General features: G+C 42.4%; 1 protein-coding gene across 1 annotated transcript in view; it reads right to left on the reverse strand.

Moving 5' to 3' along the window:
* Positions 1-667: 667 nt before the first annotated feature.
* Positions 668-21,132, reverse strand: part of MANBA (mannosidase beta) — a 51,719-nt gene continuing 31,254 nt past the window's right edge. The window contains exons 12-17 of the mRNA XM_054383058.1: positions 16,796-17,014; positions 14,905-15,069; positions 13,118-13,262; positions 6,307-6,449; positions 3,823-4,080; positions 668-974 (exon numbers count right to left, since the gene is read on the reverse strand). Of these exons, the coding sequence (XP_054239033.1) occupies positions 750-974; positions 3,823-4,080; positions 6,307-6,449; positions 13,118-13,262; positions 14,905-15,069; positions 16,796-17,014 (1,155 nt within the window). The 3' untranslated portion in view covers positions 668-749. The remainder of the gene's footprint in view (positions 975-3,822; positions 4,081-6,306; positions 6,450-13,117; positions 13,263-14,904; positions 15,070-16,795; positions 17,015-21,132) is intronic.

Raw genomic sequence — 21,132 nt, forward strand, 5'->3', positions numbered from 1 at the left:
GGATGCATAGCTCTCAAGGTCATTGCTCCATGTTGCCTAAGAAGAGAGCAGAAAATCTCCAACTCCATTTCTTTTCAGAAGGTGAGCATGTCTGTCTGGTGTCTGACTAGACAGGTGAGGTTCCCTGTCTGTCTGGAAGCATACCTTACAAGAGGCAGGCACCACACCTGTTGGAGCAACAGCCATAGACCTGACAGGGCAGGACTAGCACTCTCCCAGTCTGGGATCAGACCAAGCCACTCCAGATGGGGGCAATACCTGTGCAGGTGATTTCAGCTTCACTCCCTGCCCATCCCTCTTGCCCCCAGCATGCCTTGATGTTATTCTGGGATCAATTTCCTGCAACTGCATAGTGAAAATGGGAAAAAAAAATGCAGATTACTACAACCATAGTCTGGAGGCACATTTGTGTTGCCTCTTAGTCCAGAGGAATTCACAACTCTGAGCTCATGTGGAGTGGAGAACCCAGACCAGCTCTCTGGCACCACCTCACCTCTCCCATTGGGTACAGGAGAGATGTTCTTCCCCCCTACCTGAGAAAGCCTGCTTTCAATACACCACACATCAGATCCAAGCATTGCTGTTGCTTTCTTTACATTGAATCAGCAGTTAACATTCACACAAGACAGGAACAGAGAAGATGTTCTCCAGTCAGATCAAACTGTACATCACTTCAACTCTGGTTAAACTCTTCTCTTTTTTTTTTCCCTCCTCCTGTTGCACTTATGTTAGAAGGACATTATGTATCCTCAGACAACATCCACCAGAGAGGTCAAGGTGAGTGACTTTTCCAGTTCTTCAACGCTGGTAGGTTCCCAAGGATAAAACACAACCACTTTCTTCTTTTCAGTCATAAGGAAACCATTATCACTAAATCTGCCCTTTATACTCCCTACATCCAGAGAAACAAAAGCAGCCACTGCAGTGGTCTGGAGTACAAACACATAAACGTCATCTCTTTGGGATACAGAGGCCTGGAAGAGAAAAACAAACAAACACACACCCCCACAAAGACAACACAAAGTCAGCAAATAAATAAAAAAACCACACATGTTAAAGACCCACACTGGGAAAGACCTGCATGTCAGTAAACCAGACTGAACAACCCCACTCCATCAAAATTTATTATTATCTTCTGGAACAAAAGGGCAAACCAGCAGGATTCCTCAGAAAGATTCATAGAAAACCTTCAACTGTTGTTAGCCTTCCTACAAAATTCTGTACACTGAGGAAAATAAGAAGAGAAGGCTCCAAGGAGATCTTATTGTGGCCTTCCAATACCCAAAGGGGGCCTACAAGAAAGCTGGTGAGGAACTTTTTTGGGTGTCAGGTAGTGACAGGACTAGGTGGAATAGGTCCAAGCTACAGGAAGGGAGATTTAGATTACATGTTGGGAAGAAGTTCTTCACCACGAAGGTGATGAGACACTGGAACAGGTTGCCCAGGGAAGTGGTAGAAGCCTCATCCCTGGATGTTTTTAAGGCCAGGCTGGATATGGGTCTGGGCAACCTGATCTAGTGGAAAGTGTCCCTGCCCATGGCAAGGGGGTTGGAACTAGATGATCCTTGAGGTCCATTCCAACCCTGACAATTCTGTGAAAATGCCATGAAATGTTACCCCTCTACCACCTTAGGGAGATAACCAAATTAATAGTTATCTGACTTGCAGCTAGTGCTGGTGTCCTGTATTTCTGTAGTGAGGGAATCTGTCCTTTGACCACCATGCTTCATGCAACCTATAAATTCACAGCTACTGCAGTAGCTGGCTTTCCAATTACATCAGTAATAGAAATGCATAAAAGTAAGAGATAGTAAAAGAATCACAGCAGCACAGGAGGTCACCTCATCATAATGGGACATGGCACTGGAGATCTTACACTGCATTTAAAAGGGAGCTGTATTGTGAAATACCAGGACAGGGGACAATGCTTTATATTAAGTTCTATCAGTACCTAATCTCAGAGAGGCTTAAAAGCACAACCAGGATGCATTTTTGTACAGCACTCCCTATTCACCATCATGAGATCAAATGCTCCATCAGGCTCCTTTCAGGAGGAACAGAATGTAGCAAGGTGGGTGTTGGTGTTCTCCCAAGCAGCAAGCAACAGGACAAGAGGGAACAGCTTCAAGTCGTGCCAGGCAAAGGTTAGGTTGGACATCAGGAAAAATTACTGCAAGGGTTGTCAAGCCCTGGCACCCAGGGAAGTGGGTGAATCATCACCCCTGGAGGTATTTAAAGGCACAGACCTGGGTGCTTAGGGACAGGGTTTAGCCACAGTTAGTAGTGTTAGGTTAATCACTGGATTTAATCTGAAGGGTCTTTTTTTCAGCCTAAACAAGTCTGCATATCTATGATTGATTTTCAAATACCAAACTAAACATAAAAAGCAGACAAATTATGTTAAATGCAGAAAACAGATCCTTCTTACAAGGAAGACAACACAACTCAGCTGTACAAAAAAAACCCCACACATCCTTCACCTAAAGAAACACTCAAAGTCTTCCTATTTTTTTTAAAAGCAATGCTATGAAGAATAGCACTTGGACTAGCAACTAAACTATCTGAAAGTCTAGTTGGTTATTAGTAACTATGTATAGAAGCATCAGCTTCTCAAAAACAAGTTGTTTGTTTGTTTGTTTTTTAATCACAGCTGCATACATGTACAAGGATGGTTAAAGACAGCAGTTGGTACTGCAGAGACAACACAGTCCTGGGGAAAAAGGAATAAAATTTCCCAATCGTGCTCCAGTTCTAGAGCTTTTTATTATTGATGATGTCACACAAAAAAAAGCCCAAAACAAACCCCAAACCCCAGCATGACTCAAACTCCAGATTGTGCAACCAGCTGGGGGGAAAAAAAAATTAAACCCAGGTTGATTTCTTTCCTTTGTATGCTTAGGAGACAGAGCATGCTGCCATGAAAGAGATAAGAGGGGAATATCTGGCCCATTTTCTTTTTGTAAAGCAATTACACTAGTCCAGATTCAAAGAGATTAACGACCTCTAATACCCCTTGTTTAGTTTTGTTGCAGTGTGGAAGCCAAACATGAGAACGTGCAGGTCCCCATGTTGCCAACCTGATGATTAAGAATTTTGCCACACAAATTACACGCTAAGAAGTGAAGCTTAACTGTGTGCTTAACACACAGAGTGTAATTGTGCTCTCTCTCTCTCTGAGGCAATCTGTGAAAAAGCAGCAAAAGGACTAAATGACAGTGTTAAACATTACTGTCAGGCTTTCTCTGCCTCTTTTTGGAAGACTGACAGACTTGCCAGATATTAAGAAACAATCACTATTATGCAAATCAGAACCCTTAGCTGGAGGGCAGGGATTTGCAGGAGCAGGAAAGGAGCTTGGAATATTGCATGTTAGCAATGAGCTGAGAGTTTGAGTCCCTCAAGAGGAAATGCTGCTGGCAATGAGGCACTCCACACAGCTCAGCTAGCATCACCTAGCACTGATGCACATTACTGTCTGCAAGCCAACACACTTGCCCCAATGCTATTTCCTACCTAGGATTTAAAAAAGAATTAAAGGAGCAATGCTGCAGCAGTCAGGTGAAAGAGAGTCAAAACAAATGGAATGGAGGCTTCATTATTTAAAACAACGAAAAACCCGCAAAAATATCCCACCAGTATTATCTAGATATGCAGAGAGTGACATAGAAAAAAAAATAAATTAAAACTCTGCCTTTGAACTCAACATGGCAGCTAGAATTGCAACAGCTATGAAGAAAGAACATCAAGTGGAAGAGGACACTGCACAGCAGGCAAGCAACTCAAACCAGCACGGTGCAGTAGTTCATCATGTCTGACACTTACCTTAAGCTGGGTCTTCTCTAACACTACAGCATCCTTCAGCGAGGAAAGGAAGTGATAGTTCACAGGACTCTGGAGCCCATCTTCTCCCACAAGACAGAAGGTAACAACACAGCTTCTCCTGGTACAATTGCTGCATCTCTCCAGCAAGTCATTTATGGACTCCTTGTAGATGGGGCCAGCACTTTGTGCTTTAACAGTCACACCATATTTGGCAAGGGTGCACACTGGCTCCAGAGAGCTCCAGGAGTGCACAATGACCTATCAAACATGTTGAGAGAGCACAAGGCTTGTAAGAAAAGTTGTATCTGTGAAAATAACCTAGCATCCAAGGTTTTGCATTGCTCTTTGCAAGAGATGTTTTCTTGACAGTACCAAGATGATTTCCACCTATCAAAAAATCTCCGCAAAGATGTAAACAATCAATATGGCATAGTAATTTGATTATATAAACCTAACAAAGAAGTCCAGTTCAAAAGCCCATATGTGGTGTTCTTGGTTTTCATCTACATGGCAACGTGTTTTCTTTGAGAAGCTGGGGCTGCCAATCCCTGCCGAGTGAGAGCTGGGCAATGGAATTAGTAAGGGTCTAATTTGTTAACTCTTTTTCTGCCCCTCTGTTACAGTGTGGTGGGCTAGAATCCCCCTCCCACATTAACAATAACCAGGCTAAGTTTAGAAGCAAATGAAGCTGTATTTACAGGCAAATCTACAATCTATGATGAAATGCAATAAATATGTAGAAATATACACTATTCACAACATTTACCTTGTTTTGAGTACTGACTCAAACATTTCTCTCTCTCCAGTGGAAGTGTTTAGAATTATCATTATTTTGCTTTCTTACACCCAATAGTGATTTATTTACATTCTTTCACTTTTCTGCTCAAACTTTGTGGAGAAAAATTAAAGTTATAGCCTTAAGACTATCATACCCTTCCTGATTAAATAAGGCAAAGAGATTCAGAGAATGATCTGGGTTGGAAAGAACCTCCTAAGGTCATCTAGTCCAACCCTCTCTGCAGTCAGCAGGGACATCCTCAACTAGATCAGGTTGCCCAGAGCCCTGTCAAGCCTCACCTTGAGTATCTCCCAGGATGGGCCTTCAACTACCTCCCTGGGCAACCTGCTCCAGTGTTTCACTACCCTCATGGTAAAGAGCTGGTTCCTAACATCCAATCTAAAGCTACTCTTCTCTAGTCTGAAACAGATTTCTCAGTGTGAATTCAGGTAATACCCAGCTGGGTAATCTAGAGCTTCTGCACAATCAAACAGAAGCAAGATGCAGCATCATCTTAAAAGATATTATGGAAGTTATATTAATACAGTAAAATACACATTCCCATCACTTAGGTCAAAACAAGGTAGCAGGATCTAGAAAGCAGGCACTTAGTGAGAGTTACAGTTTCTGTCTCTCCACACAGTTTAGATTATTTTTGGCCTACTGAGAGTCAGAAGTCAGGAACAGATGTTAACTCCTTTTAGAAGTTCCATCTTTTCCTTGAAGTGAACTAGAGCATTCACCAGAACTGCCCTACTGCCAGTGCTTCGCTGGCCTTAACAGGAAATTTAAGCCTGCTACAGTAACTCAAACCAGAAATAAACATCCTCAGTGCAGTCCTACTCTAAGAACTGGCTAATCAGAAATAACAACCATTTCCTACACTATATATGACTCGTATACAAGTGACCTAACATACCACCCCAACATTCATGGCAGCCCAGCAGCCAGAGCACTGAAATAGCAACAGACACACATGCACTACTAGATCTGAAATGACATGGGAGTTATCCCAGGTTTCTAGCACTATTCTTCCACTCTTCCCAGCCCTATCACATGGGATGCCCTAACATCAGGATTTGTATCTTGTAGTGCAAAATGGCCCCTGAATTTGAGACCGGTCTGCCATATTCAAACGCAAGGCTGCATTCTACAGGACAACTCAGCAGCCCAAACAGTGCCTAAGAAATCCTAACAGTTTCTGTAGCATTATCAGAAAACAGTTAAGACTTCAACTGTAACAGGATGACATTGCACAGGTGGTCTTGCAGTTAAAGTATACTTAAATGTGCATATTCCAGAAAATAATCTAGTTCTTTTTCCCATAGCAGTATAGTTTGAACACTGGCAAGCAACACTACAATCCTTTTTTGTACTCCCACATAATCAGTTAATCTAGTTCTAACACCCCAGGAACGGTTTTGTTACGTGGTGAGGTAACATTTTTCATACTTGGTTCTACTTAACTGTCAATCCCTGTAAGATTTCTCAGAACAGTTAATTTAAGGTCTGTAGCTACAGGCTGTAAGCAGTAGACGCTATTATAAAAAGGTAGAGTGTTGCCTCAAGAAGATTAAAGACAAGAATTGCACTTCCCTGTGTTTGAACATGGACTTACTGAAGTTTGTCTATAAAAGGATGTGCTCACTCAGCTTCTCAGAGTTTTGCAGCAGGAACACAATGGTGGTGAGAGAGATGTCACTTACCCTCAAAGTCAGCTTGTGGTCCACATGAAGATCCGAGACACCGTAAACATACAACACACCATTGTCTTCATAGGCCACAGGCAGAAGTGGTGCAAAGAAGTTCTGGGCAAAATAATGGAGCAGTTTCCACTTGCCACCATACTCTGAAAAGAGTTAAAGGAGAAAAAGACCTGGACTGAATCCAACCTGAGCATCTGGTCCTGTTATAGCAAGATAATATTACCCTCTACCCTTTTTCACCTTTATCAGGTACAGAGAATGACTGAAGGTAACCTTGTTTTCTCCCAGCCAAGGCTCTGGAAGGGATCTGATGCTCTTTCAAGCTTTTTTTTTTTTTTTTTTTTTGATCTTCAGCAGAAAGTCGTATTTTTAAAGTGTTGGTCCAATCAGTGCTATGCTGCTATTCAATTTTAAAAGCCTTCAACACAGGAGACAATAGCAGAACTGACAGAGCATACTCCATACCAAGAGGCAGCTGAAGTATCTATGTTGTTAAGAATCTAGACAAATAGATGAGAATTGGTGGCACTGCCACAAACTGTCACCACTGCAAAGATACAGGAGCCTATCTTTTGGTGCTTATACAAAGCACTCCCTTGCCCTTTTCAGTTCTTCCTCAGAGGAACATCAATAGCAATGAAGGGGGGGGGGGAAATAAAATTAATTAAAAAAAAAAAAAAAAGATTCTCAGACCAAAGACAGCTCTGAGTTAGGCAAAATGAATTTGCCAAGATCTAGAGGCAGCACTCGCTGCGAGGGATTTAGCAGACACATGATGCAGATATGCCAGACAGCTCTCTCTGCCTGTTTGATGGAAAGCTGTACATCATTACTGTGAATGCTTGGATGGTCTGCCATTAACAACCTGGAAAACCATCAAACATTGTGTCCTCTCCAAAAATTCCTATTTTGCCAATGCAACACTGCCACAACCATTCCGAAAGTGAAGCTGCTTCCATTTCTATTTATTTCCATCTAGCACCTACTGTCAGCATTTTAGCTCTTTGTTCAACCATGAAATGGCACTAAAAAGAAGTACTAAGTCAGCAGCCCCATCTCATAAGGAAAGAAAAGTTAGATACCAGTTTCATTCTCGTTTCTGGCTCTCTATACAATAGGTGTGAAGTTCAGGGAAGCTGAAAAATATTTCCGGTCATATGTTCTTACCTCACTGCATTTTAGTGCTTGTACAAAGCTCTTAGCACTTTCACATATTTCATAATCCAGAGTGATGTAGTCTTTAAAGGTTGTGCTTGTGGCTTTCACAGGCAGAACATGCTTTGCCTACTCTCCACATAGATGAACTTTGTGGAGAGCAAAGTGCATTAGCTCCAGCTTAGCACCTTGTTTTCAGCAAGCTCACAACCAGGTAGCTTGAAGAACAGACAAGAAAAGCTTTCACCTGCCTGGAAAACCCATACAAGACTCAACTGTGCTATGAAGCCAGACTTGCTAACAGAACACCACCAGCATTCAAGTTAATAGCACTGAAGCAAACCAAAGAGATGGAGTCTGAAAGAAAACTTCAGGAGAGGCTGCCGAGTTTCTTCAAAACAGACTGCTGATAAACTGATGAACATGCTTGGCAGATTGGTACTCTTCAATACATGAATGAAGCCACATTCTTGCATTCCAAGGATATTTCTTGACAAAAAATGTTGGTGGTCTAAAGGACAATTCTTCCAAACCCAGGGAGTGCTAACAAATTACTTTCCAGGGCCATGAAACCTGAGAAGATGAGAGTTTTGGACTGGGGATGGATTATCTGAAACAGGATGAACTGTGGGGCAGCATCTGATCCACAGAAATGGAAGAGAATAAAAAAGCAATGGTCCTTGTATGAGAAAATGACACTGTGCCTAGCCTCAGGCTTTGGGAGAGGCTGAGCTCCCTGAAGCCCTCAGGACTGCCACAAAACTCTCAGAAATTTCAATTGTCATTGCAATAGCTGTTGCTGATTGCAGGCCTCAGATGGAGGCCACCATGAGCTCAGACAAGTTATGCAGCATAGGCTGAGGTTTCAAGTGCCCACTGCCTTGAATTTTGAACTGAGTTTAATTGACATGATGAAAATCCAGGCTTCAGCTGTTTTAAATGTGGAAATGAATAATGCAGTTGCCATAGAGCAGTTCCTGTTACTTTGTGTAACATAAAATCCCATTTCTCTTTGAATGGGCCCTTCTCAGTTCCTGCTGTGCCTTGCTTTCCAGCTGGATTACCTAACTACATTGCAGTGGTTACTGGAGGGGAAGGGAGAAGGTTTGCTACCTAGGAGGTACAGAGATCCTCAAGAAGCACAGAGGAGAAGGAAACTGGGAGTAAATTTGGCATTACACTTCTGTGGAGAAAAACAAACCAACCAATCAATCCAGCCAACAAACAAAAGCACAAGTTTTTACCATTTCAGAACTCATTCTAGGGTTCAACTACTACAGCTGCTGGTTTGGGATGTTTGAAGACATCACTAGTCTGCTTACCTTGATTAGGTTTTTAAGGTGACTATTGCTCTTCCCAAAAAGCCCAGAGCCATTTTAAAGAACCAAAGTCCATCTGCTGGAGCAATTTCTTACAGGAAGGGTCCTCCAAAGATAACTCTTCTGGCAATATGATCTTGATAATACAATCATTAAAGTAACTTCACACAGCACAGAAAACTGAAGCTCACCAATAAGTTAAAGCCACATTCTTCAGCTCATCTGCTGTCTTTATTTCCTTAAGACCGGGGTCACAGTTCTTGGCTCAAAAATAGAGGCAAGTTGCATGTAAAATAGTTCCCTTGCCCCAAAATGGATGTAAGAAATCTGGAGATCAGATTTCTTATTGTGAGAAACCTTCCTGTTAAAGACATGCATGCCCAAAGGCAACAGGCAAGTTATTTAAAATAACCCTGGAGTGATTTTTCTCTTCCTCCTCCCCTTTTTAAATGGATTCTTAAAGTAACTCAGGTTCCCCCATTTTTTCCTGATAATAACATGGGGTCTGCATTCTCCATGATATCAAACTTGAGAACCAGAAACTAAAACTAGGTTTGTAATGCAAACCCACTCCCTTTCTTTCTTACTCTTTCCTGAAGCCCTCTATGCTGATTGCAGGAGAACAAACAGTTCTCCCTGGAACCAGTTTTAAATTAATTACTTCACACCATTAAATGCAACCTGAGAAGCATGCTGCTAGTTCTTTCCTCACTTCAGTCCCATGAAGTCAGATCTATTATTCTCCAAAAGAAGCCTGTGGATTCCAGCTCACCAGGGGCTCTAAAATATTGAGCCTGCAACAAAAGGCAGTTATCTGTTCAAGGGAATCACATAGACAACCGAGCTGGGTACCTGAAGGTGACACTCGTGTGGCAGCACGGCAGTGCTCCTCACCAAAACTTACTGCATTCAAGTGGCACAACCAGCTCCATAAGTAGGTGCTAGCAATCAAAACAGAGTTGTGGTAAAAGCTCTTTAGCTCTGAACTGAAGACAGAAGTGCTATGACAGGAGAGCAGTGCTGTGTTTTCATTCAATCTCAAGCAAGCATCTTAAAGGTAGCTTAAAGGTGCTTCCTTTAAACCTTCTTCCCACTTCCTGAGGAAACACTTCTGCATTGTACTGGAAATTATGTAAGCCTCTCTGTGAAATAACAGATTTAAATAAGCAGCACTCCTTGGTGATACTCCTGTGCCATCTAACCAGATGCAGAAACATGGTTTGAAGTGCAAATAAACCTAATTTCTCTGAGATGTTGCATAATTTCAGCCATTAGCATTTCAAAAATCCCTCTACCACTGCTGCCTAATTAAATGAATATTAAACCTTTCCTTATTCCACTGAGGGAATATAACAAAACAAAGGGACAGCTGTATCTCTGCTGAGCTTCTTTTCTGCATACTTCAACATATGAATAATTCAAGTATTTGATATATCTTCTACAATGATGTCAGCTCTGTACTTAAAAAGACACTTACGGTCTCCATGATCTCTCCACATATCAGTACACCTATCTTTACCAAGAGACTTTTCCAAGCACCTTTCTCTCAAGGTACTTAAAGCTTAAGAGCATCAGCCAGTGGCAGAATCAGAGAAATGAACACTGGGGTATTCCAATTCTTAATGCAAGCCTAGAAAGTCCAGAAAGATGGGCATTACAGCTGGACTGCTGCCTTCACAGTTAAATAAAATAGCCTATTTTCTTATAATACATTTGTCAGGGCTGGAAGGGACCTCAAGGATCATCTAATTCCAGCCCCCTGCCATGGCAGGGACACCTCACACTGGATCAGGTTGCTCAGAGCCACATCCAGCCTGGCCTTAAAAACCTCCAGGGATGAGGCTTCTACCAGCTTCCTGGGCAACCTGTGCCAGTGTCTCACCACCCTCACAGTGAAGAGCTCCTTCCTAACATCCAATCTGAATCTACCCATTTCTAGTTTTGCTCCATTCCCCCTAGTCCTATCCCTACCTGACACCCTAAAAAGTCCCTCCCCAGCTTTCTTGTAGGCCCCCTTCAGCTACTGGAAGGCCACAATAAGGTCTCCTCAGAACCGCTTCCTCTCCAGACTGAACAACCCCAACTCTCTGTTGAGAAGAGGAGCTCCAGCCCTCTGATCAACCTCATGGCCCTTCCCTGGACACATTCCAGCACGTCCATAACCTTCCTGTAAAAGGGGCTCAGGACTGGGTGCAGTACTCAAGGTGGGGTCTCACCAGAGTGGTGAGAGTGGTTTGTTTTCCTTCTTTGCTTGAATGAACATAGGGGGCTGGAGGGAAGAGAGAAAGATGAACAAAAATTAAAAGGCAGGGACACCGAGAAAGACAGGGAGGATGGGGTGGACTAATTTGGTGGTGGGTTTTTTTGTTGTTGTTGTTGGGTGTTTGTTTTTTTTTTTTTTAAAGTAAGGCCAAATGGCATTTTGTTCTAAGGACACATTTAACTTCATATGAACTCTTAGCTTTTTCTAGTTCATTCACATTTCTTCACAAATTAAATTCTTGAAGATTTGCAAAATCAGAGTATGTGAGAAACAAATAAAAATAAGTATGTAAGAAATAAAATTGCAAGAGAATCTGCCCAAGTCCTGTAGAGCTGCCATAGAACAGCTTCTCTTTTGAAATGACTTCTAGACAAAATGTTCAGAACATGAAACACAGCCACTTCCCTCATACCACACATTCCTCTGCCTAAGTGACTTACCTCTTTACACATCTGATTACTCCATTTCTTGTGTTCCAAAAGGATAATAGCTGTATCAGGAGAGATCATGTGCATAAATAGCACATCAGCAGAATAATTTAATCACCAAGAGTGATTCACCTCACCTGACACTACACTAGACACCAAATCTCAGCTAGTCATCTTCTCCTATGAAGAGCTTCTCAGAAGCTCTATGAAAATCAAATTCAGCATGGAGAATAGAATTGATCCTGCTTATTAGACAGCTAAGGAGAGAATGAATCACACTCTGGATCTAACAATCTCTCCCTCAACTGACTACAGAGGATATCTAGATGCCTTGCCTTTACGTACTAACTCCCATCCTGCTCAGAACAGATCACAGTTCCGCAGTATTTTGGCAGTGCACTGCTGTCTGCTGAAAGGAGAGGTTTTGATCATTTTTGATCATTGAAGGGGCCAGAGGGAAAGTCTTATGAGACTGAAGGAGCTGGGGTTGTTTAGACTGGAGGAGATGCAGGGGGGACCTTACCACACTCTACAACCACCTGAAGGGAAGTTGTAGTCAGGTGGGGGTCAGGCTCTTCTCCCATGGAGCTTGTGACAAAACAAGAGGCCATGGTCTGAAGCTGTGCCAGGGGAGGTTAAGGTTGGATGTTAGGAAGCACTTCCTCATGGAAAGGGGAATTATAGACATTGGAATGGACTGCCCAGGGAGGTGGTGGAGTCATCATCCCTGGAGGTGTTTAAAGGAAGATTGGATGGGGCACTTAGTGGCATGGTCCAGTCAATTGGTGGTGTGAGGTCATAGGCTGGACTTGATGATCTCAGGGGTCTATTCCAGCCTCAATAATTCTGTGATACCATGGGGACAGAGGGAACTCAATCAACCAAATTTGCTGGGATTGTGGGAAGCATAATTATACATGGGTGCTCCTTCCTACTCTCCTATCCCACTAGATCCCTCTTTATCCATTCTCACCCAGGGTGGATGGGTACATGCATACATCTGTATAGCTGAGACAATATAATCAGCAATTTCTAGGACAGGCCATTTTAGAAACAGAATTTCTCAGAACTCTCCAATTTTAAAAGAATTGAATCTGCAAAAAGTGCAAAATTTCTCTGGAAAAACCTGGATGATACATCCCACACTGTTCCAGGAAGACCTAGTCCTACATAGGAAAATCAAGGGTAGCTGAAAGTTTACCTTACAAGGGAGGTATACCCTCAGACTTGACCATCACTGCATCCTAATAGGCAGCTCTCTCTGGCTTCAATTATATTATTTCCTTGGCAGAAGTGAGAATATTGCTTAAACAAACAAATCAACCAACCAAAAAAAAAATTTAGGAAATTAGGAGTTACATACAATTTTAAGTTCTCTAAACTAAACCTTGCTAAAACAAGGGTAAGAATGGATGGCAAATAGCAAAACTTCCATAGGAAAACAATTGCTTTATTCTTTACCCTTTTCCACTTTCACAGACTACTAGGATGACTTAGACAAACACTTTTATGGAAAGCATTTCTAAATGATGGACAGAAGTTGCCTGAGAGAGAGAGCACAGCCACACTTATTTATTTCCAGATAAAGAAAACAAAGTAGGACTGATAGTTGGTGGTTTTTTTTATCAGACTGTCAAAAAACTTACCCAAGGAAGCCCATGAAGGTGCTTGCCAGATGTCATTGAGCTGCCAGTACAAAGCTCCCATGGTGTGTCCTTCTCCCTTGATTATTTCACTTTGACTAAGACGATAGAATTCAGTTTCTGTCTTTATACACTGAGCCTGCATCACCTTGTCAACAAACACAGAATAAAAGAAAACGTTACTGCGCATTGTGTTGGCTTCACTTTCAAGTCAGGAGCATATGTATTAGCACACATCTTTGACTTCCCAGCAATGGCACATAACCTTGAACCTGAGCTTTCAAGGGCATGCACATGCAGTGCAGTGGGCCTCTGCTTGAAGGAGATCTATTCCTAGCAGCTCCCTACAGCTTTACAAGCAATATCTTTAGAGGGAGGGGCTACTACCTGCCTTCCATCCAGTGAAGATCACTGGGCAGCAGGGTCTTGGAAGACAAGGGAAAGAAAAATGCATTTTTAGTAAGTTGAGGGGTTGGTTTTGTTATTTAAATAAACCCACAAGACTTGCAAGTTTACATTATGCTGCACTACTTCCACTATACATTATCACCATGTCCACATCCCTATACTTTGAACACACATTCCCAGTACACAACCAACCATTTTCACCTTCACTGCCACTTCTCCCTTTCCCCAGCTTATCTTTAAAAACTACTTTTCAGAATTTTTCATTGGCCAAACTCTCAACAGAAGCTAAACGTCCTAGGGATCTATTAATAGAAAGTTTCAAAATATAGGAAAACTTATTCTTTAGGACAGCTCAAAAGGTAAAGATTGCAATTCCAGTTAACCATGAGAGCCAAGTTTACTCTCCTTATCCTTTTTGCTGTCCTTATTTTGACATTCTTAACCAATTGTATTCAATTTGTTAATATGGCCCTGAAGAAACTGACAGCTTTGAGTCAGGACCTCAGTGCACAAATTTTACCTGTTTTCAATTTCACAGCATCATCTGCCCTTGCTCTCTTGTCACCAGCGTTTGAAGTCCTCCAGCTGGTTTGTCTCTTATGCAAAACTTGCTAAAAAGGTCTTGAACACTAAAAACTTTATAAATGTGCAGTTATTCCTGTTAAAAGCGTTTCTGAAACCTCTTGGAGCTCATCAAATAGCAACAGCACTTTGAACTTGCCTATTGGCATAAAAATGCAGCTTAACATCATTTATAAGTCACAAAGCAAGAAGCAAGGTAAACTACTATGGATGAAGAACAATATATAACCTACTGATCTGAAACAAAACAAAACTTCACCACCACCACCACCCTCCCCACTCCCTGAACAATCTCAAAATAGATTCTCTAAAATATCATTACCTGAGTCCATAGCAGCTACTAATAACCTCATTTGTGGAGAGCTGCACTCTCTAGAAACAATCTTGTTTTGAAGCTCATTTATTCCTTGTAGCAAAAATCAAAGCAATGAGCCTACAGAGGCCACATGAAGAGCAGGGAGTAACAGTGCAGCACTACAAATAATCAAATACCAAAGCCAACACATCCCTGCATCCCCAGCCAGCTTCATGAGTGGGCCCAGGGACCATGGTAGCACACACAGACTTTCTGCCAATTGAGCTTGCTTCTGGGAAATTCCCTGAGATGTATTCCAGCCTTTCCATGATCAAAATTGGAGGCTCTCTCCAATAAATGAGACAAACTAGTTTAAAATCAACTGGACATTCCAGTGCAGACACTATTGTACCACTGAACATCACCTAACACAACAGGCCAAATTTTAACAACTGACATTGGAACAAGTATTGACAGCTACTTGTACTGAAGACATCACTGTTACCTGAGTGAGGTAAATCAAATCTTTGAACTTCTTTATGGGATCTGTGCTCTGGGGAAGCTTGAAATGATGCCCAATCTGCTGAAGCATCTGATCATTACCATTTTCATGGTGTTGTCGATGGAGAGAAAAATTGCTTGTGTAGGACCAGTCCTCAGTGGAAGAAACCTTTTAAAATACACAAAACCAAGAGATCAGAATGAACAGGCAAAAATAGCATTTAATGACTCACAAGACATTCAGAAAAAGATATCCATTGCAGCCTGCTGACTTAATCTAAAACCTTTTAAATTGGTAATATATTTCTACAGTGCCTCATGCAATCATGCAAGGATTTTGACTCAGTAGCACCCTTTGCTTATACTCCTTGCACAAATACAGGAAAACAGCCTCTGGTGTTGAACCCAGAAGAACAACTTTTGGTTCAAGAGCATTCTAAGGGTCACTTTGGCCTGGGGACCTCAGAGGTTTGCTTGCATTCATAGAAAAAACCAGAAACACCCTAGAGTAAGATGGAAGAAAGTACTCTAGCCAAAAACATGGATGCAACAGGGCTATATAGTAGATGTATAAATTCTAATTATGTCCTATTTTCAAAAACTGCCTCTGAAAACAAATCATCATGAAACAGATTTTTTTTTTCAGCTAAGGACAACCATGTTCATATAGTTATTCCTGTCAAGCTCATATTGTAATAGATTTATAAAATTTTTATTTAAATTTGTCCCTTTTTAGGCTGAATTGACTAATGTTCATTATTAATATGGATAAATGTACTAGTTATGTCTCATATAATATACTTAGTCCAGAAAATTGACAGGAACTTTCTGAATATCTTTTAGTTGCATGAATGAACATCAACAGGACATTAATCTCTCTGAACAAACAGACAAGCAGCATGATAGGTCTTTGCTTCAAATGGATAAATAAGATAGAAGATACAATAAACCCAAGCCCTCTTATGTGCACTTCATAAAGAAACTAAGTAAGTTTGCTGGAATGTGTCCAAAGAAGGGCCAGGAGGATGATCAGAGGGCTGGAGCTCCTCTCCTATGGGGACAGACTGAGAGAGTTGGGGCTGTTCGTCTGGAGAAGAGAAGGCTCTGAGGAGACCTTGTTGTGGCCTTCCAGTATCTGAAAGGGGCCTACAAGAAAGCTGGGGAGGGACTTTTTAGGGTGTCAGGTAGGGATAGGACTGGGGGGAATGGAACAAAATTAGAAGTGGGTAGATTCAGATTGGATGTTAGGAAGAAATTCTTCTCCTTGAGGGTGGTGAGACACTGGAATAGGTGCCCAGAGTAGAAGCCCAGGTAGAAGCCACATCCCTGGAAGTTTTTAAGGCCAGGCTGGATGTGGCTCTGAGCAACCTGATCCAGTGTGAGGTGTCCCTGCCTATGGCTAGGGGGGGGTTGGAACTGGATGATCTTTGAGGTCCCTTCCATCCCTGACAATTCTGTGAAAAGTTGTATGAAAATGAAAAATTGTAAAAATCAATACACTTCAGAACTCAGCATTTGCCATGTTTCTTCTGTTTCTAAATGAACAGATACCTTCAGACACAGCAAAAGAAAGCAAGATGTTAGGCAATCATTACTAAGCTACAATTTTCATAGAGCTTCTGGCTAATGTAACAGCTCTGTAACTGCCTCTCACCTAAGCTGGATTCCTCTTGCAACATCAAGGTAAATATACTGGATACTGAGTTGGGAAACAGTTCAGTTTTCATCCCCTCCCTCCACACCATCACACACTTGTATTCCACCTGGACCACACTACACCTAACAACATATCATCCCATCTGCAGCTCAGAGGCTGTCGTTTGTTGGGAAGAGACTCGCTGCCCTCACTACAATGAGAGCAGAGGGGACAGTAAAGTGTGGAAGCCCAGCCTTACCTTTTCAACTGTACTGAAGGAAGGCCAGGACTGAAATCCGTATTCCGAAGCAAAACGAGTTTTAGGATACACTGTCCAGTTCCAGCAGTCACTGCTGTAGTCATAAAAGTGAGTGTCACCATAATGGGTATCATAAGGATTCTGGGAGACCCAACCTTCTTTAATTGACTCCAAACCATTGGTGGGACTGGATGCAATAAAAGGACGACTTGTATCTTCCTGGGATTTAAAACAACCATAAAGAAAAAATCGTAACACCCTCACAAAGGGACTGGCTTTTATCACCTGAATACCTAGATCACAACTTCATAGGGGAAGCACATGTCCAAATTGCTGAGCCACTCCCTAGGAAACGTTCCCCTTTGTGTCCTGATGTTCCATCATCTTTACTTGCTTAATTAACTTCTTATTTATGTTCCTGGAGAACAGCTGAGCATGATATTGCTTGCTCTGCTGTTCTAAGGGATTCTCTCTTCCCATCAAGAGATTTTCTATCTTTATATGCTTCTAAATTCTTAATGAGGACTATTTAAAGTGTGCCTTGTGAAAAATAAACTCCAGGAACATTAATATTTGAGTACCGTGACTTCTTTATGGAAAGATCATTACTTTTGCAGTGTTTTTTTTGCAGGAACAAGGCCATGATTTTCCCCTTTCTTATCAAGTAGTTATCTAAATTTAGTCCTGTCAAAGCCAAGGTATTCTACTACTAATGCCTGCACACTAGTATTGCATGTTATTGTCATTTTGGCTGGCTCACATAGCAAGATAGATGAGACTGTAAGAAGGATTACATTTCACACTGTACAGAGGTACCTTTATTTATAGCCTCAGTAGATTTCATATACTAAATCTTTTAACAGCAGCCTACAAAGAACTGAAGGAATCCTTTTGCAAGTATAATTCATTTAGAACCTTACTTGTAGTAAGATTGAGGCTCAAGTCAATTGTTAGTCACTAGGCATGTGCTTCATTTTAAGAAACAGCCCTGTTCCCATACCTTGGCTATTTTTTGTTTGGTTGGGTTTCTATTTGTTTCTGGGTTGTTTTTGACATGAGTAACTGATAATCAACTGAAACATTTTACTAGAGGATATCTTGGATTTCCTGAAGTCTTTAGCTGGAATTTAGAAGCCTTTTTAAGTTACACAGTCCAGTACTGCTAGTAGAATCATAGAATCAAGAAGGCTGGAAGAGACCTCAAAGATCATCGAGTCCAACCTGTCACCCTACACCTCATGCCTATCTAAACCATGGCACCAAGTGCCACGTCCAATCCCCTCTTGAACACCTCCAGGGATGGGGACTCCACCACCTCCCTGGGCAGCACATTCCAATGGCCAACCACTCTCTCTGGGAAGAACTTTCTCCTCACCTCCAGCCTAAACCTCCCCTGGCGCAGCTTGAGACTGTGTCCTCTTGTTCTGCTGCTGGTTGCCTGGGAGAAGAGACCAAACCCCTCCTGGCTACAACCTCCCTTCAGGTAGTTGTAGACAGCAATGAGGTCTCCCCTGAGCCTCCTCTTCTCCAGGCTAAACACCCCCAGCTCCCTCAGCCTCTCCTCATAGGGCTTGTGCTCAAGGCCTCTCCCCAGCCTCGTTGCCCTTCTCTGGACATGCTCCAGCAATTCAACATCTTTCCTAAACTGAGGGGCCCAGAACTGGACACAGTACTCAAGGTGTGGCCTAACCAGTGCTGTGTCCAGGGGTACAATGACCTCCCTGCTCCTGCTGGCCACACTATGCCTGATGCAGGCCAGGATGCCATTGGCTCTCTTGGCCACCTGGGCACACTGCTGGCTCATGTTCAGGCACCTGTCAACCAGTATCCCCAGGTCCCTTTCCACCTGGCTGCTCTCCAGCCACTCTGACCCCAGCCTGTAGCTCTGCATGGGGTTGTTGTGGCCAAAGTGCAGCACCTGGCACTTGGATTTGTTGAATGCCATCATGTTGGACTCTGCCCATCTGTCCAGCCCTTCTACCTTCTAACAGATCAACACCTGCTCCCAGCTTGGTGTCATCTGCAAATTTACTGATGATGGACTCAATCCCCTCGTCCAGATCATCCATAAAGATATTGAACAGGATGGGGCCCAGCACTGATCCCTGGGGGACACCACTAGTGACAGGCTGCCAGCTGGATGTGGCACCATTCACCACCACTCTCTGGGCTCTGCCCTCCAGCCAGTTCCTAACCCAGCACAGAGTGCTGCTGTCCAAGCCACAGGCTGACAGCTTGGCCAGGAGTTTGCTGTGGGGGACAGTGTCAAAGGCCTTGCTGAAGTCCAGGTAGACTACATCCACAGCCTTTCCCACGTCCACCAGGCTGGTCACCTGATCATAGAAGGAGATCAGGTTGGTGAGGCAGGACCTGCCCTTCCTAAATCCATGTTGGCTGGGCCTGATTCCTTGGCTATCCTTCAGGTGTGCAGTGATTGCCCCCAAGACAATCTGCTCCATGATTTTCCCTGGCACTGAGGTCAGGCTGACAGGCCTGTAGTTCCCAGGTTCTTCTGTCCGTCCCTTCTTGTGGATGGGCGTCACATTGGCCAGTTTCCAGTCTTCTGGGACCTCTCCAGTGAGCCAGGACTGGTGGAAAATGATGGAGAGAGGCTTGGCCAGCTCATCTGCCAGCTCTTTCAGCACCCTAGGATGAATCCCATCAGGTCCCATGGACTTGTGAATATCCAAGTGACTCAACAAGTCTCGAATCTGTAACTAGTAATTACAGGTTTCCTCAGCTGGCTTGTACTATACAGGACCTGAAATCATATCATTGTGTGGTTCCTTCTAGCACTTTAAAGTAAATTAAAAGGGGATGGGTTTTGGACAGCAACGCTGCACAAACAAACTGTACTAAAATCCAGTATCAAGTCAGGACATCTGAAGTTACTGCACACGCACTGGCCATCCAACTCATGTAGCTGATCACAGAAACACCACAGCATAGCTTTACAAACAAATGGGTTTCAAAAAGCTAACTGAAATATAGAAGTCTAGAATCAATATATTAAGCAGGAATATGAGACAATTACCATTTTGAATGCATAACTGCCATCAAGAGAAAGTTCTCCTTCAGCAGGTTCTTCCAAAGCTGGCCTCATTTTCATTTTCTCATACCTCAATCTTTTCCAGTAGAAAGGTATTCTAAATTCTCAGTACAGCTACTCTAACAGTGCCAGATTCCTCCAACAACAAGCAGTAATAATTGCTGTCACCTACACACTGACTGCCTGCCTTAGCAAAGGGAAACTTCAGATCACGAGACTAATAAAATAAAATGCATTTCATCCTGAAAGTGACAAAGATTAGACTAAAATTATCATACGCTGAAATTAATAAGATCATACTATACAAGGGACAACTGAGTAGGAAAAGGCCACTAACTTCTTAGGTGAACAAAAACTCATACACTTAAAGAGGGAAGTTCTAACTGGACAAAACTCTTGCAACATTTTGTCTCTTAGCTAACAGAGGAGTTGAGAATACTCACCTGTGGCTCAAGCATTGTTTGTTCATCTCTATCAGTTATACGATATCAACTTAGGGTTTCTAAATCAATTTCACCCTCCATACACACATGAAAGTTCATGAAAAGCAAATTCCATTAAATAATGAAGAACTGCAATACTTCTAGGAGAAGGAATAAAACTACTACAGCTGTGCAAAACAGATAGAGCCAAATCACAGTAGACATCAACAAGTTCTTTACCATGAGGGTAGTGGAAACTGGAAGAGATTGCCCAGACAGGCAGTTGAGGCCCCATCCCTGGAGATACTCAAAGTGAGGCTCAAGAAGTCTCTGGGCAACCTGATCAGTAGAGGATGTCCCTTGCTTGCTATGGAGGGGGCTGGACTAGATAACCCTTGGAGGTCCCTTACAATCCAAACCATTCTATGACCATGGATTCCAGGCGTTTCTACCCTGCCCATAGTATACCTCAAAATAGTTTATATACTTAAAACTACCATTAGCCTGTTTTTCAAAACCACAGAATATAATGGCTAAACAGCATGAGGACAGTTTAACATAGCTTTTGTTTAGTCTGCTTAAGCCAAAAAACTTTGGTCAAATACTGGAAGAGCACATCTTTATGAACTTCTTCAACTGCTATTAAAAGGCCTGAGTGTTAAATCCCTATTACAATGTCCTTCAGCAAAATCAAGATAAAAGAAATCTGATCACCTCGATTAATTAACAGGCAAGCTGATTTTTGTCCACTGGAAATGAAGGCATTTGTGGAGATACTTAAATAAATTCAAAAATAAGCAAGATCTGCTCCATTTTCAGATCTTCCTTTACAAATCACAAAGAGTTACAGACGTAATTATTTTTGT

The sequence above is a fragment of the Indicator indicator genome, chromosome 8 (genome assembly GCF_027791375.1).
Source record: "Indicator indicator isolate 239-I01 chromosome 8, UM_Iind_1.1, whole genome shotgun sequence".
NCBI lineage: Eukaryota > Metazoa > Chordata > Aves > Piciformes > Indicatoridae > Indicator > Indicator indicator.